The sequence below is a fragment of the Dipteris shenzhenensis genome, chromosome 27 (assembly GCF_047967505.1).
Source record: "Dipteris shenzhenensis isolate YYH24624 ecotype China chromosome 27, Dip_SZ_1.0, whole genome shotgun sequence".
Classification (NCBI taxonomy): domain Eukaryota; kingdom Viridiplantae; phylum Streptophyta; class Polypodiopsida; order Gleicheniales; family Dipteridaceae; genus Dipteris; species Dipteris shenzhenensis.
Genome location: NC_141622.1, coordinates 11,000,309 through 11,016,245, shown reverse-complemented (window position 1 = coordinate 11,016,245; position 15,937 = coordinate 11,000,309). Strand labels below are relative to the sequence as shown.

The following is a 15,937-nucleotide window of genomic DNA, read 5'->3' as shown; positions in this document are numbered from 1 at the left end:
AAGAGTACTTCTGAAGCTGGCCCATGCTTTCAGGGTAGCAATCATAAAAGGGGAAGAAGGAGATCTGAGGTGGGCTGTGGTGAAAACCCATCTGGTACTATGTGTCCAATCCTCTCCTGAAGTGGGAGTGCGAGACTGTATGCATCTGATAAAGAAATCCTTCCAAGGCTCTTGCCCTGGCATAAGTCCTCTCACAACGACCTAGCAGAGTAAGGCTCTGGACTGTAGATCCGGGTTGATGATATTCAAACCCCCTTCTCTTGTAGGAAGAATCAAGGTCTCCCATGCCACCCTGGCTGTAACATCAGTTGTGCCATCTAGACCACTCCATAAAAAGTTTTGTATAGGCCTCTTAAGCTGAGTCATACAATCCATAGAGTGGCACCAACAAGAGCATACAAACCATGTTGTGGTTAGAAGAACCTGGTTAACCACCACCACTCTGGATGCCAAGTCAAGTTGGCTGAGCTCCAGAAAAGGAGCTTTCTTTTGATGCTCTCCAATACCGGAGCAAACTGTTGTGAAGGAGAGATGCCCACTCCAACCTGGCAGCCCAAATATTTGACGGAGTCACCCCTCTGTACCCAAGTGAAGCCAATATCATTACCCCAATCCGGGGTGTCATCATCGCAAATCCAAAAACCATTGGATTTATGCCAATTAATGTGTGCACCTGCAGCCGTGCAAAATAAATCCAAGGCTGTCCGGAAGGAAGTGAGTGTCCTGGGGGAGGCATTCAAAAAAACACCCGTGTCATCTGCCAACTCACTATCCAGGAGCTCTTCTTCCCGGCGGAGAGGAAGCCTCAGCCCATAAATATCAGCTTGAGATCTAAGGTAGATACTCATAGCTTCTGCCACAAACAAAAAAAGAAAAGGGGCAAGAGGACAACCCTGGCGGACTGATCTAGAGATCTGAAACCTGTCCCCTCTTACCCCCCCACTAAGCACCTGGCTATGGGCTGATCTGTAGAGAGAGGATACTCCTCTAATCCATGCATCTGTAAAACCAAAGCGAGATAGAGTACTCTCTAGAAAATCCCAGTCTACTCTATCGTAAGCTTTCTCAAAGTCCAAGAGTAGAATGGCCAACCTCTGGTGGCTTTGCATGGCCCATTGTGAGGCCTCCATCCGAACCTGGGCTCTTGCCCTTATGAAGGGCAAGTAATGCAGTCCTGAATTCGGCATTGGTGAAAGGTGCATCAAGAGAGACATACATCTCATCCTTCACCAATACAGGGATACACTGCCAAATAACATCTCTGGCATCACCTAGGCCTGTGTGCCCGGATCTGCACTAAGAAGGGATGCGAAAAATTCCGAAGCTACATGAATGACGGCATCCGGATCTGACTGTATACCCGGTCTGAATCAACAAGCTACGAGACACTATCTCTACTATGTCTAGGCCCATGAGTAGAGAAAAAGTGTTTGTTGACCCTGCCACCCATATGAATCCAAAAGGATTCTCGTGCATGAAAGGCATACTTTGCTCTTTGATCCAACAATGTCTACATATGAGCCCGTGTTGCAGCAAGGCGCTCCTGAATCTAAGCATCTGTGGGCCTCTTTTGCTCTTCCCTCTGAAGGAATGCTAACTGCTGGCGTATACCAATCTCACGTCTGAGAATCTCATGTCTCCTGGAATCAGCGACTGTATGATAGTAGTCACTAATTGCGGATATGGTTGCAACTGCCTGAGATGGCTGGACAACTCCACCCTGTATGTGACAAACCCAAATCTGTAAAATATCCTTCATGAGGCTCTCCTCTGCATAAAAAGCATCCGGAATCCTAACACTGGCAGAGCATCCTCTCCGATGAGGCTCAAGAATTTGCAATACCTTTGGAAATGATCTGAGGTGGAAACCCCAGTAGAAATGCACACAGATCCGCCTCTGTCAAGTGTCCAATCGTCTACATAAAATCTGTCAATACGTGCATGGATGGGCATGTGTATTCTCCTGATCGACCAAGAGTACATGAGTGACTGTGGCATAAGATGAAAGGCATCATCAAACCAAGTGTCCTTGCCACTGTACTGAAAGAGAAAGGCATCCCAGGCTGCCCTCTCCAAAGAATGAATTTCACCCTGTCTGCCTCCCTTTTTGTCTGATGGCAACTCAACCATGTTGAAATCGCCACCAATGATCCAAGGATCTCCAATGGGGGCCCAAGAGAGTAACTCCTTCCAAAAGGAGACCTGCTCCCCTGTGTTGTTGGGAGCATAAAGATTGAGAAGACCAATCTTACGCCCTCCAATCAAAATAATGATCCATTGAGCTCTAGAGGGGGAGATAATACCATGACCAGCAACCAAGGGAAGAATAGAAGGAGAGACCGAAATGCAAGTACCTCCCCTTGAGCCCATAGCAGGCGACCAGAAGGTATGTCCTGAAAGCAATTTGCCAGACTTAGAGCAATCACTGGCATCCAACTTGTGTTCCTGGATAAAAAGGATATCAATAGCACCTCCAGTGACACCTGGATGAAGCTGATTCTGGATCAACTGTCTACGGTGACAGTGTGGAACTCCACCTAGGCCCTGTATGTTCCGGCTGACTATCCTCATCGACAGGAGGATGCTAGATGGAAAGGCGTACCCGACCTAGTAGAGGAGACCAGCTTCCCTTGGGCCGAAACACTCCTGCTGAGGACATGAATCTCAACAGGTGAAAGGATCCCCACACCTACTGGGGGGGAGGTCCTATCAAAAGAAATCCCAATGACCAGGACCCCTAAGGTGGAGGACACAAACTCCTCCTTATTCATGAAAGTCGCCGAATCTGCTAGTGCCGAAAAAGAGTTCCTGAGATGTAAGTTTGGCCGAGGAGTGCGAAGAAGACCTGCACTCGTGGAAGATGGAGGAGAAGGACCTGCCAGGTCTCTATCAGCAGAACTGGAGCTGGGGGCTGAGGAGGCCTGTGGCTGGGCTGAAGAGGAATCGGGAGTCCTCATCTATGCATGCACTTTCTCGGTCATCGTGACTGTGGCAGGAACAGTCTATGGGGAAGAGGTATCTGTAGCCTCCTCGTGGTCAGAAACTGGGGCTGGCGCATCTAAAGGCCCCTCCTAATGTGGAACTGTAGTGTCTGGGGCTGTAGCAACATCCACCTCTAGAGTTTGGATGGCGTCTGTCTGAACCGGATCAAAAGTCTCCTCCTGAGGTAAGGGAGCCGCTCTAATAGCTCTCCATCATGGTATTGGGTGTGTTGTAGGCTTTGGGCACCTTGCTGCCCCTGGTGGTCCTGGGGTGCGCGAGGCAGGGTGCCCTGCTGCTCCTAGTCGTCTTGGAGTGCGTGGTACAGGGTGCTGGGGAGGTGCAGTCGGGGTACTCCGTGAAGGAGCCACACCAGAAGACCTCTTTGGTCTTTTTCTCTTCCTTGGGCAGTCTCTAGCAAAGTGCCCAAGGGTCCTACGAATCCTGCACTGGTCAAGTGTACCTGCAATCTCGACTCTCTGTCAAAAGAGAGAGCCATTTGGACGTTGAAGCATGATGTGGTCGTCTGAAATGTTAGGGTTGCATGTAGAGTGAGGCACCAAGTGGTCTGCCATGATCATCTAAAATACTGTCATTCCACATGAGGGGTTGCCTATCAATCTCTTCACGAGAGGAAGGAGCAATCCTCCAAAGAGTGCTCCTGAAACTGGCAACCATGAGAGGGGACGAAGGTGATCTGAGGTGTGCTGTGGTGAAGATCCACCTAATACCGCTCATCCAGTCTCCTCCTAAAGAAGGTGTGCACCTCTGTATGTTGCTAATAAGAAAGGCCTTCCACGGTTCCTGCCTTGGCATAAGTCCTCGCACCACCATCTTGTATAGTAAAGCTCTAGACTGTAAATCTAGATCAATAATATTGAGACCCCCTTCCTGTGAAGGGAGGATGAGGGTCTCCCAAGCCACCCTGGCTAAGGTATCTGCTGTGCCATCAAGCCCACTTCGAAGAAAATTTTCGATCGGTCTCCTGAGTTGAGTGATGCAGTCCCTAGAATAGCACCAGTAAGAACAAACAAACCAGATCGTGGCCAAGAGGACCCGGTTGAGCACCACAACTCTAGAGGCAAGATCCAGCTTGGCTGAGCTCCAAGAAAGAAGCTTCCTCCTGATGCTCTCTAACACGGGAGCAAACTGCTGCGTGGAAGAAATATCCAAGCCGACTTGTCAGCCCAAATACCTGACAGACACACCCCTGTAAACCCAAGTGAATCCTATATCAAGCCCCCAAACTGGAGTGTCCTCATCACTAATCCAAAAGCCATTGGATTTGTGCCAATTTATCTGTGCCCTCGCCAAAGTGAGCGTCTGTGGAGAGGCATCCAAGTAAACTGCTGTGCCATTTGCCAACTCACTGTCAAGTAACTCCTCTTCCCTTCTAATGGGAAGTCTCAACCCAAAGATGTTAGCTTGAGATCTAACATAGATACCCATAGCTTCGGCCACGAACAAAAAAAGGAAAGGAGCAAGGGGGAGCATCCCTGACGGACTGATCTGGAAATCTAAAATCTCTCACTCCTTACCCCACCAATAAATACCTGGTTGTGGGCTGATCTTTACAAGGAGGAAACACCTCTGATCCAAGCATCAGTAAAGCCAAAACGTAGAAGGGTGCCCTCCAAAAAACCCCAATCTACTCTGTCATAAGCTTTCTGAAAAACCAAAAGTAGAATGGCTAGATTCTGGCCGCTCTGCATGGCCCACTCTGAGGCTTCCGTTATCAAAAATGCTTCTGCCATGCACAAATCCTGCCTATGTGTCATGAATAAGATCTGGGAGAAGGGGCTGCAATCGGAGGCTGATTGCCTTGGCCAGAATTTTGTAACAAGTCCCTAGAAGTGTGATAGGTCTCCATTGGGACACTAGATTTCTGCAACCTCCTTTCGGGATAAGGTGGATGAGACCGTCTGTAAACGACCTAGGCATCTCACCAAAGTCCCAAATACCCTGCAAGGCTGAAGTAGCATAGTCTCCAATCATATCTTAGAATGCAATGAAAAAAGAGGGGGTAAGGCCATCCGAACCTGGGCACTTGCCCTTGTGAAGGGCTGAAAGTGCAGTCCTCAACTCTGTGTTGGTGAAAGGTGCATCAAGCAAAACATGCATATTCGGTTTCACCAACAAAGGGATGCTCTGCCAAATAACCTGTCTAGCATCCTCTCTATCCCGTGTCTTAAGATTAGGAGTAAGAAGGGCAGCATAAAAATCTGAAGCTATGCGCAAGACATCATCAAGATCTGTTCGTAAAACCCCATGTGAGTCAAAAAGTTGGGATATACTCTCTCTACTATGTCTAGGGCCAAGAGTAGAGAAAAAGTGGGTAGAATCGGACGTAAAAGGACTCCTGTGCATGAAAGGCATACTCTGCTCTCTGATCAAGCAATACCTGCTAAGGAGCCCTTGCTATAGCAAGGCGCTCCTGAATGCAAGCATCTGAAGGCCGTTTCTGCTCTTCCCTCTGCAAAGCTGCCAATTGCTGGCGAACACCAATCTCACGTATGAGAATATCTCATCTCCTAGTACGAGCAACTGAGAGGTAGAAGTTGCTAATACCAGAAAGGGCAGCAGCTACCTGTGATGGCAATGGCTGCCCACCTTGGACATGAGAAACCCATATCTGCAGGGCTGCTTTGTAAGGTCCTCCTCTGTGTACAAGGCATCTGGAATCCTGATGCTAGCAGAGCGGCCTCTCAGGTGAGGCCCTGAGATAGCCAGCACAACAGGAAAGTGGTCTAAAGTGGAAATCCCAGCAGCAATGCGTAGCGATCCACCTCTGTCAAGTGCCCAATCATCTACATAGAATCTGTCAATGCGTGCATGAATAGGCATCTGCTGCCTCCTGTTCGACCAAGAGAACAGGAGGGACTGTGGCTGAATAAGAAAGGCATTGTCCAACCAAGTATCTCTGCCACAGTAGTGAAAAAAGAAGGCATCCCAAGCTGCTCTCTCCAAAGAGTGAAGTCCTCCTTCTCTACCCCCTTTTTTGTATGACGGTAACTCAACCATGTTAAAGTCACCTCCAATCACCCATGAATCCGCAATGGGGGCCCAGGAGAGCAAATCCTTCCACATAATGACACGTTCCCCTCTAATGTTGGAGGCATACAGGTTAAGGAAACCAACCTTACACCCTCCAATCGAGATAATAATCCACTGAGCTCTAGAGGGAATAATGACTCCGTGTCCAACCACCAAGGGGAGAACCGACTGCGAAACTGTGCCCCCCTGGTGCCCAAGTCAGGCGACCAAAAAGTATGGCCAGAAAGCAGTTTTCCAGATTTAGAGCAACCACTGGCATCCAGCTTGTGTTCTTGGATAAAAAGGATATCAATAGCACCTCCAGTGACACCTGGATAAAGCTGATTCCGGATCAGCTGCCTATGGCAACGGTGTGGAACTCCACCTAGGCCCTGTATGTTCCAATTGACTATCCTCATCGACAGGAGGATGCTGGATGGAAAGGCTTACCTGACCTAGTAGAGGAGACCAGCTTCCCCTGGGCCAAAATACTCCTGCTGAGGGTAGGAAACTCAACAGGTGAAAGGATCCCTACACTTGCTGAGGGGGAGGCCCTGTCAAAAGGAATCCCAATGACCGGGACCCCTAAGGTGGAGGGCACAAACTACTCCTGAAAGTCGCCGAATCAGCCAGTGTCGAAAAAGAGTTCCTGAGAAGCAAGTTTGGCCGAGGAGTGCGAAGAAGACCTGCACTCGTGGAGGAAGGAGGAGAAGGACCTGCCAGGCCTCTATCAGCAGATCTGGAGATGGGAGCTGAGGAGGCCTGTGGCTGGACTGAAGAAGGATCTGTAGTCCTCATCTGTGCAAACACTCCCTCAGCTATGGCATGGACAGTCTGAGGGGGAGATGTATCGGTAGCCCCCTCGTGATCAGCAATGAAAATGGCTGGGGCTGTGCATTTGAAGTCCCCTCCTGATGTGGAACTATAGTATCTGGGGCTGCAACAGCATCCACCTCTGGTGTCTGGATGGCATCTGTCTGAATCCGATCAAGGGTCTCCTCCTGAGGTAAAGGAGCCACTCGTCCGTGACTCAATCCAGCACCTGGGAACGAGACTTGCTCCCACTAGCTATCTGGGAACTAAACCTCTGGGCCCCTTTTATAGAGTCGGGCCCAATGCTTCAAATGTAGCGAAGACCTAAATCCGGTTCATACCCTTGCCACTTAACCCGAGAATCAAGCCTGCCTAGCCCTAAGCCTCCCCAGGCTACTTGAGCTAGTCTTGTGTACCCCAGTACACGTCAGAGACCAATCCGTGCACATGACAATTTGTTTGAATTTAAGGAAAGCTATCTCCGGGGTGATCACATGATTATCATAGATTGGAGAACGGCATATAGAACTAATAATTCTTGTTTTCTACAATGTCTAGAATTCTGATTGGTTTTGACCTACCTTAAAACTTTCATGGTCTCCCCAGAGAGATGTGATCAAAGTCAAAACACCTTACAAGAACAAAAAGTCAAAAGAAAACAAGTCCCAGAAAACTGTGATTTTATCCTTAACCGAAGAGACCTTCTCGATTTAACCCCTTCAACACTATCTGTTACCAAAAGCTGAAATCTATCTGCAAAATATATATTCTCACCTGATAAAATTTTCTAAATTACGGAGGATTACTTACTATAACATGAGGTGCAATGCGGACACAGTAGACACCAAATCCAGTGTAAAGTCTCAACGGTCCATTTTGCTTCAAAGTTTTTATTGCACAATCCAGTGGTCCTGAGAATGGTAACTTCCCTTCTGCATCAGGTTGCATCTTCTGTATTTGTGTCTTTATGTAATCAAAGGGAAGGCTGCATGCAGAGGCAAAAAGTCCTGAAACTGCACTTGAACCTGTAAAATAAATAAATTAGTGCTAATCATAGTGGGTGGAACACATTGAACCCTGCTCACATATCTTCCAAAAAAGATTGAGTGAATCAAGAACCACCACAAAGTTCCAGCTAATTTTGTGGACTTCAGTAAATTGTTATGGATAAAGAGTATAATATGTTTCAGATCTAACAAGGTAGCAGCAACAAACTTGCAAGAATTTAGGGCAACTGAGAATGACAGAGAGACAAGTGCATTACAGACTAGCAGCACATGCCACCAAAGTGAACGTAATAAAACATCCTGCAAAACAATACCTGGCACAAGTGACCAATGACATAGCAACTCTTCGAGGATGATGTCCAACTATATCAATGTATTTCAAGGTATAAGTTTTCACAGTTTAGAATACCAAGCTTTGAAAACATCCATCATCTGCTGAGCCATGTATTTCAAGGAAATATTTCTCACAATTTAGAATACCAGGCTTTGAAAACACCCATCTTTCACGTCTACCAATCTGCCAATGCTCAACTTATGTCATTACCAATATCATGTAATGTTTAATCAATATGGCAGAAATTTTTAGGATTGATATATTCTTTGATCCAATGAGACTCCACAGAGTAAAGATGGCCATCAACAAATGCCTCCAGGAAGACACTTCCGTGCTCTCATCACCACTAGCCTGACAATTGAAGAGCCTACTGGACAGATTAAGGCAGAATGCCCACAAGAGTTTTTTTTTTTCAATGAAAATACTTCTATTAAGTATGGAAAATACCCCAAGAGCAAAACTCATGGTGCAAAGCATGAGAAACAAAATATCTAAGTGGGAAAATAACCTGCTCATCAGATAGAGCTAGAAAAGCACCAAGATTGATATGAAAGTACCACCTCAACCTTGCGGTGGACTCTGAGAAAAAGGTGGAGCCACTCCACTCCTTCAGTAAAACAGTCCTCTTTGCAAAAGCTGCCCAGAAAGACCCTCGCATGCTCACCCAAATGGCCATCAAAGTGTGTACAATATCTGTCCAAATACTAGGCAATGTGTGAGGGTGGACTTGGGAGCCATCCAAAGCCTCTGTGCATCTGGGTCTCCAAATATGCCATGCTTAAATGCTTGCTAAAATCTCCCAAAAAGTATCCATTGAGGCATGTGCAGGTCTATAGGGAAAGTAGGAACATCATCCAGAGAGCATGACTCAACTAAATGTCGTTGAACTAAAAGAGCCCAAGAAGATTCATGCTTCTCATAAAAACACTTGACGTCCCAAGAAGAGTTAATATTTTCAAATTGTTAGAAGAGAAAGATAACATTATATTCTTGGATCTCTCTACACCCAAAGCCTCTCCATAGCAATGTTGCTGTAGATATATTTCAAGAACCAGCAATAAGAGTCGACTATTGATCAATTAAAATTCAAAATCAATAAGACACCATGAAAACTCTGTAGTTGCATCAAGAGAAGAAAGGCAGTAGCAAATACAGCGCTCCCTGATTCTCTCTCTCTCTCTCTCTCTCTCGCCCCCCCCCGCCCCCCCGTCACCCTCCTTCTCGCCATCATGCCTTCCTCCCCCCCTCATCAAACTCCCTTTTGCCCCTCCTTTCCCTTTTCCCTTACTCTCGCCATCTGTTCTAGCATGTAGCAGCCAGCCCAAAGGCTGATGCACAACCTATTGCCCCTGACCACACTACTCTCTCTAGATCCTCTTTGCTCTTCCCGTTCCTTCTCCATCTGGATTTCTGCCTGGCCCTGGCTAGGCCCTCCCAGCCCCGATGCTACTGTGGCCCCTCTTCACCCTCTCCAGCACATTTTCTAGTGTGCCAGCAGTCCCCTTCTCAGCACAGTGGGGCTGGCTGGTGCGCCACCCTTTCAGCAACCCCCTATGGGGCTCTTATATACTACCCCCCCTCCCCCTTCCCTTCCTTATCTTGAGAGCCCCCTTCTTCCCTTCCTCTCGCCGCCTTGCCTCTCGACGCCTTGTGGGGCTGTTTCATTTCTGTTTCCCCCCCTTCTCTCGACAGCTCCCTTTTTCCCTTCCTCTCGCTGCCTTGCCCCTCCAGCTGCCCTTTCCGCTTTCCTCAAGCCCTTCTCTCTACCCTTCTGCACCCTCTATCCTTGCTATGCATAAAATGAATGAAATATATCTTTACTACTTTCTTGTTTAAGTCAAGGTTACTCTGCCCTAGGTTGTCTCCCAAAAAGAATGCAAAAAAATCATGTGTGTTGAGTCAAAGGTTCTCTGCCTTGGATAGTCCTCCTAAAAAGATGTATTTTCCTATTTTGTTTTGGTGTGTGGCTCCATGTCTCTCATTAGCCCTTGGAGCCAGGAGGGGATGTACTGTGGGAGCCATGTATTGGCTTTGATAGGGTTTAGAGGGGGATGTATTGTGGGAGCCATGTATTGGCTTTGATAGGTCTTGTTATCAGGCCTGGCTGAGTTCCAGGATGTTGGTGTATTCCTAGACCTATGACCTGGTCATGTAGCCATGCTATAACGTTATCCTCTGAGCATGTTGAGTCTCAAGCCATGAGAGTGTTTGGATCAACCTCTGAACACGCTCAGACTTTAGCCTCTGAGTTACATAGGGTGCACAGTTTGATGACCATCATTGTCATGTTCTATTCTTGGTTCCATTCCAATAGTCCCTCACCTTAGACCGTCATTGTCATGTTCTGTTCTTGGTTCCATTCTAGTAGTCTCTCATCTTGCCTTCATGGGGGGGTGTTGGAATATGAAGCCAAAGTGAGTCAAAATGTGTGTTCTAGAAAGGCCCAAGAAGCCCTCTGGTACAGCTACCGCCCCACGGCCTTGACAGGGGGGTGGTACAGGTCCAACACCTGCTCCTCGGCCTCGACAAGGGGGTGGTACAGGTCCAGCACATGCTCCTTGACCTCCACATGGCGGTCCTCCTCAGGATGGCGGTATAGATCCTACTCGCCAAAGTGCTCCTCCACTGAGCACTCCTTTGATACTGCCACCCTCTACCTCAGGTGCCTCATGACCTTCTACCTCAGAGGCACCCAACGCATACCAGTGGGTTCCGGTTCGTGTGCAGATTCCTCCTTCAGCTCACGAGGATACACTAGTGGACTTTGCTTCACCTCGGGCTGTCCCTCCAGTCTCATCTCACACAGTCCGTGACGCTTCTGCTTCAACCTCCTCCCTGGTTGCAGCTTCTCCCCTAGAACCAGCGGTGCCAGACACTCTCCTCGAGGCAGTAGAGGTCTCCGCGGCTGGGCAAACACAGGATCGAGAGCAGTCCTCACTTCCTCCCTTGGATAGGGGGAAGGGGATGGTTTACACTATTGATCCTCTTCCCTCAGAAAGGATCCTTCGCACTCTGGTGTCTGGCCTGATTCACAGGAACTCATTTTCAGCTTTCGCAGATGCTTCAGATTTCCTAGAGGAGTTTGTGCCCTCTACTTTTGGTGAGCCAGTGATTGGGTTTCCTGTTGACAGGGCTTCTTCGTCAAGTAGCAGGGTTCTTTCCCCTGTTGATTTTTTGCCACTTGGTTCCATTCCTCGCTCCTCGAGCAGGTGGTCTTCCCCTGTAGAGGGGTTTGTTTCTGCCACTAGGTCGGGTAAGGTGTTCCACTCTACATCCCCCCGTCGATGAGGATTATTAGCTGGAACATACATGCCTAGGTGCCGCCCCACATCGCCGCCACAAACAGCTGATCCGGGATCAACTTCATCCAGGTGTTACTGGGGGTTCCATTGATATCTTATTTATTCAGGAGCACAAACTAGATTCTAGAGATTGTGCCAAGTCAGGCAAGTTGCTTTCTGGCCATACATTTTAGTCACCCGCCTTGGGCACTAGGAGGGGCACTTCTATTTCCGTTTCGCAGTCGGAGGGCTCTACTCTGAATCTCCAGATCATAATTCTCAGCCCTTGCTCTACTTGCCGGGGTTTAGATGGCATACACACCACTAGATCAAGGATTGATTGCCCAGAGAAAGTTTTGAGCCAACATCCTAAGGAGTCCCATACACCTTTAGTGGAAACACTAGCATGATAGATGTACCAAGTTGTGACCAAAAGAACCTGGCTGCCACAATGATTATACCTACAAGAGAGATCCTGGTAGAGATTTAGTAAAGGAGCTCCTATGCACTCTCTCTAGCACTGGAGCTATATGCTGATTTGTTCAAATATCCAAATCCACCTGACAATCCAAGTAATGCATCATTTGGCCTCGGGGTATATATCCGGAGTCAAGATCAAACCCCCACGTGAGTGCTTTCTCTAATTTAGTGAGAAAAACCTATTGATTTATTCCGTTTTTCACATCCCTATAATAGAGTTCTAGGAGGTGTCTCACCCTCTCTAGGTTGTCTACGGTGGCCTCCACATATAGGAGAGTGTTGTCTACAAGCTCTGAGTCTATGAGCTCCTCCTCCTTTTGGATTTGCAAGAACATCTCCACTTGACCGGTCTCCTAGGGTTTAAAGAAGTATCCCAAAGCCTCTACCATGAATGAAAACTAAAAAGGGGCCAAGGGGAAGCTCTACCTTACACACACACACACACACACACACACACACACACATAGAGAGAGAGAGAGAGAGAGAGAGAGAGAGAGAGAGTTTATTAAAGGTTTAGACAACCGATGGGTCTATGAGAATGTGAGAAATCTGATACAATAAGCTGAAAGGGTGGAGCTATTAAACGAGCATCATCACCCATGCTAAATGCTAAGTACTACATAGTCATAACATCATTATCATCATCATCATCATCATCACCATCACATCAAATCAGATCCAATGCAAAGTCTGGTCACATACATCAAATATATGAGTGGAGGCCCCAAAAGGGAGTTGGATATTATGATGGACCGGGTGGTGGGTGGGGCTGTACTAGCATGAGGTCAGATTTATAGAGCGCTGGAAACTATTCGTGGATGTGTACGCCGTGACCTCTCGGCGATGGCTCTGTGTCTGACAAAGGCCATGGTGGTTGTGGGTAGGTCTATATTAGCATAAGGTCAGAGTTTTAGAGTGTTGGCGGCTAACTGTGGACGTGGTACATTGTGACCTCTTGGCGATGGCTTTGTGTTGGTCGTGCTTCAGCATTGAACATGGATGGGATGTCCCCACATAGGATCTGTGCTTTCGTCTTCTATCAAGTGTATTGTGTTTTCACCTTCCATCTCTGGTACTATCTGATTTGGGTGGAAGAACTCCCTAATCATGCTCTAAGATGAGTCTATTTGTGTGCCCTGTCCCTGTCTCAGTGATCTGAGTATGCGCTCTCTATGCCTAATTACCTCATGTATGAAGGTGGCTAGGCATCTCTAGTATGGATAGAAGAGGAACCAGGAGAGCCGTCTGAAGCCACCTCTAAAGAGACAATGATAGCAGCCTTGGATCTTATTGTATGCATGGCATTTGAAGATGAAAGTGCTCTTCTGACTCGATCACTTTCGATTACACAAGGTGCACATGGTACTCTCCTTGGGTAATCCCTCATCTCGTCCACTCCAAGTGCGGAGTCGATGTGATGAAACACGGAGTTGTCCAACAGAGATCCTCAGTGAATGTGGAAGGTAGATCTGTGTATACCCTGGTGGGCTCCTCGGAGATGCACTCTCTATAGAAGATGCACTTCTCACTTGGTGCCAACCAGGTCCTAAATGTGTATAGCTATAGAAGGTCCTCACATATGACCTGATTGACCTTGTGATATCTGAGTGGAAGAGATGGCACCTTAATGTTGTCCTAGAAGGCAGGTAATTTGTCCATGTGGAATCCCAATCTCTCAAACCACCTGCATGTGTGCACATACTAGCATCCCTAATCACCCTCAACTAATAGGGTCATAGAGGAGGATAGTGCTAGCCATGGTAGTCTATGTCACCAAGGTAGTGCTACCCCGTCTAAAATAAAATCAACATTTGGTTGGAGTTCTGCTTGCATACAAAGTTGAAATCCCAATGCCCAATGCTCTGAGAAGGCTAATATCCTCATAGCCCCATCCAACAATGTCCAATCCACCATGTCGCTGGCCTTTTCCAAATCCAAGAGTAAGATCGCAAGTGGCCCTACAAGGTAAAGATGTTGTCTAGGATACTCTTGTGTTAAAAACTGGTCTACATGTCGAGTATGATGTCAAGGAGACATGGGCACAACCACAAGCTTGAGACCTTGGCCTCTTCTATGCCGATGTCTAAGAGAGTAATCGGATGCCACTAATGAATGTCGTTTTGATACCCTCCCTTTAGGAGAAACAAATAATGTTTATTAAAGTCTCCAAAAGACCGAAGGGTCTATGATGATAAAAGAAATAGATACAATGAGAAAATCTTGAAGGGCGAGGCCACTAATTGGGATCCATACCCAAGATGAATACTAAGAGGGTCTCACATCACAGAGGCTCCTACATGGTCCTTTGTGGCTACCTCATAGTAACTTGTGTGTGTGTGTGTAGTTGTGAATTGCCTCTTTGTCGACACGTGTTTCTATGGTGGGTGATGTTAGGGGTGGTCAATTCCTAGCACGTAGACATATTGCTCCTGTTATTTGTCACAGATGTCTAGCTCCTAGGAAATCTTTGATCCATCTTTTTTGGCATTTCCCTATCACTTGTGACTTTCTGTTTCTACTATAGCAATGTCTCAGATCCAGATTCCTTACTGCTTCCTTTGGCAAGATCTTTTGGATATTCAGCATTTATCCAAGCGTGAGGTGTTCTAGGTGGTCTAGGTGTGTTTTATAGTCCTAGACATGCCACGTGTCATATTGGGAGTTATCCCATATACACTATGGCTTTCTAGAGTCTAGTGTCAGACTATATAGTGTTGTACTTGTCTATTGTCTATCACATCAGACAACATCAAGCTCTTTGGTATCATGTGAGTACTTGTCCATTGCTTTCATTTTCTTTCCATTTCCATTATGCCTGTTATCTTCCCTTTCCATTCCTACTATTGGCTTGCTTCTCTCCCTACCACTATGATCTATCACGTGGTATCAAAGCCAATTTCCTAGCCCTGATCTCTCTTTCCCTTTCCCTTTCCCTTCCAAGAGGTTGAGGTGAGGGAGGCCAATGAAGCTACTCTATCTCATCCTCCTTGGAAGGCTGCCCTCTTCTCTCCTTCCTTGAGCTCTCTTCTCCACGCCATGATCTGCCACCTCTCTTCTCCTTCCTTCAGCTACATTTTTCTGTGACGTGTGGACAATGTGATGCTTCTATCCGGATCCAAAAGTAGAATCACGGTTTTGTGTCTTCAGCAAAGTTGTAGAGGACCTTGAGTACTAAAAATTTTGATTTTACATCATTGCAATCCGAGTTTTCTGTGAAAAGTTACAGCCCTTGCAAGAAGTGACTAAATTTGTTTCTGTGCGCGAATTTCGTTTTGGAGCTCAATGATTTGATAGCGCAAGCATGATGCAGCCAGCTCAACGTGGAGTTGTTCATCCTCTTCGTTGTTGACCTCTGCTCCAGTCCGCCATTTTCTCCTTCTGCCCGACATTCTCTTGGAGCTGCTGCCCACAAGTTGATGGCCATATTTTGCCCGTCATTCTCTTGGAGCTGCTGTCCTTCTACTTCTGTTTGCCATGAAGAAGTTCCAGACTTGCTCCAGTTCATGAAGAACTTATCAAGGTGATCTTTTCATAGTGACACTTGCATTTCTACTCTTTTTCAGCCATGGAGTCTTCCAAACTTTGGTGAAGATTTCCCGAGCTAGATGTAAGTTCTCCGATACTACTCCGACACACTCTACTACAATGATCTCTCTGATTAGTGCATATCATCGAGCTTGATGTAGAACACTCTACATCAACAACAAGTGACTTCTTCAACATTGCTTATTTGATTGGTGCCTCAAGTACTTCGCATTGATTGACTTCGCGATTGGTCGTGGTAACTGAGGCTTCTACTTCAACATTGGTGACTCTTCTTCTGGCATTTTGAGAGTCATCATGTGATTGCTCCATGTAGCTACCCCATGGACTTCACCGACTCATATTTTGGGGCATTCCTACCTAGCGCTTCATCGACATCATCATCGACTCGCAGGGATGTGCACACGTGCCTTAGCTACTTGGAGGACATCTCTTACTTCTAAGAGATCTTTTTTTATTATTTCTAC

The 15,937-nt window shown here is 47.0% G+C and overlaps 1 protein-coding gene across 3 annotated transcripts in view; it reads right to left on the bottom strand.

Annotated features, from left to right (window-relative positions):
- Positions 1-15,937, bottom strand: part of LOC147883849 (mitochondrial dicarboxylate/tricarboxylate transporter DTC-like) — a 103,385-nt gene that overhangs the window by 43,247 nt on the left and 44,201 nt on the right. For all 3 annotated transcript variants that reach the window (XM_087398740.1, XM_087398742.1, XM_087398741.1), the window contains exon 5: positions 7,636-7,850. In XM_087398740.1, the coding sequence (XP_087254866.1) occupies positions 7,636-7,850 (215 nt within the window). The remainder of the gene's footprint in view (positions 1-7,635; positions 7,851-15,937) is intronic.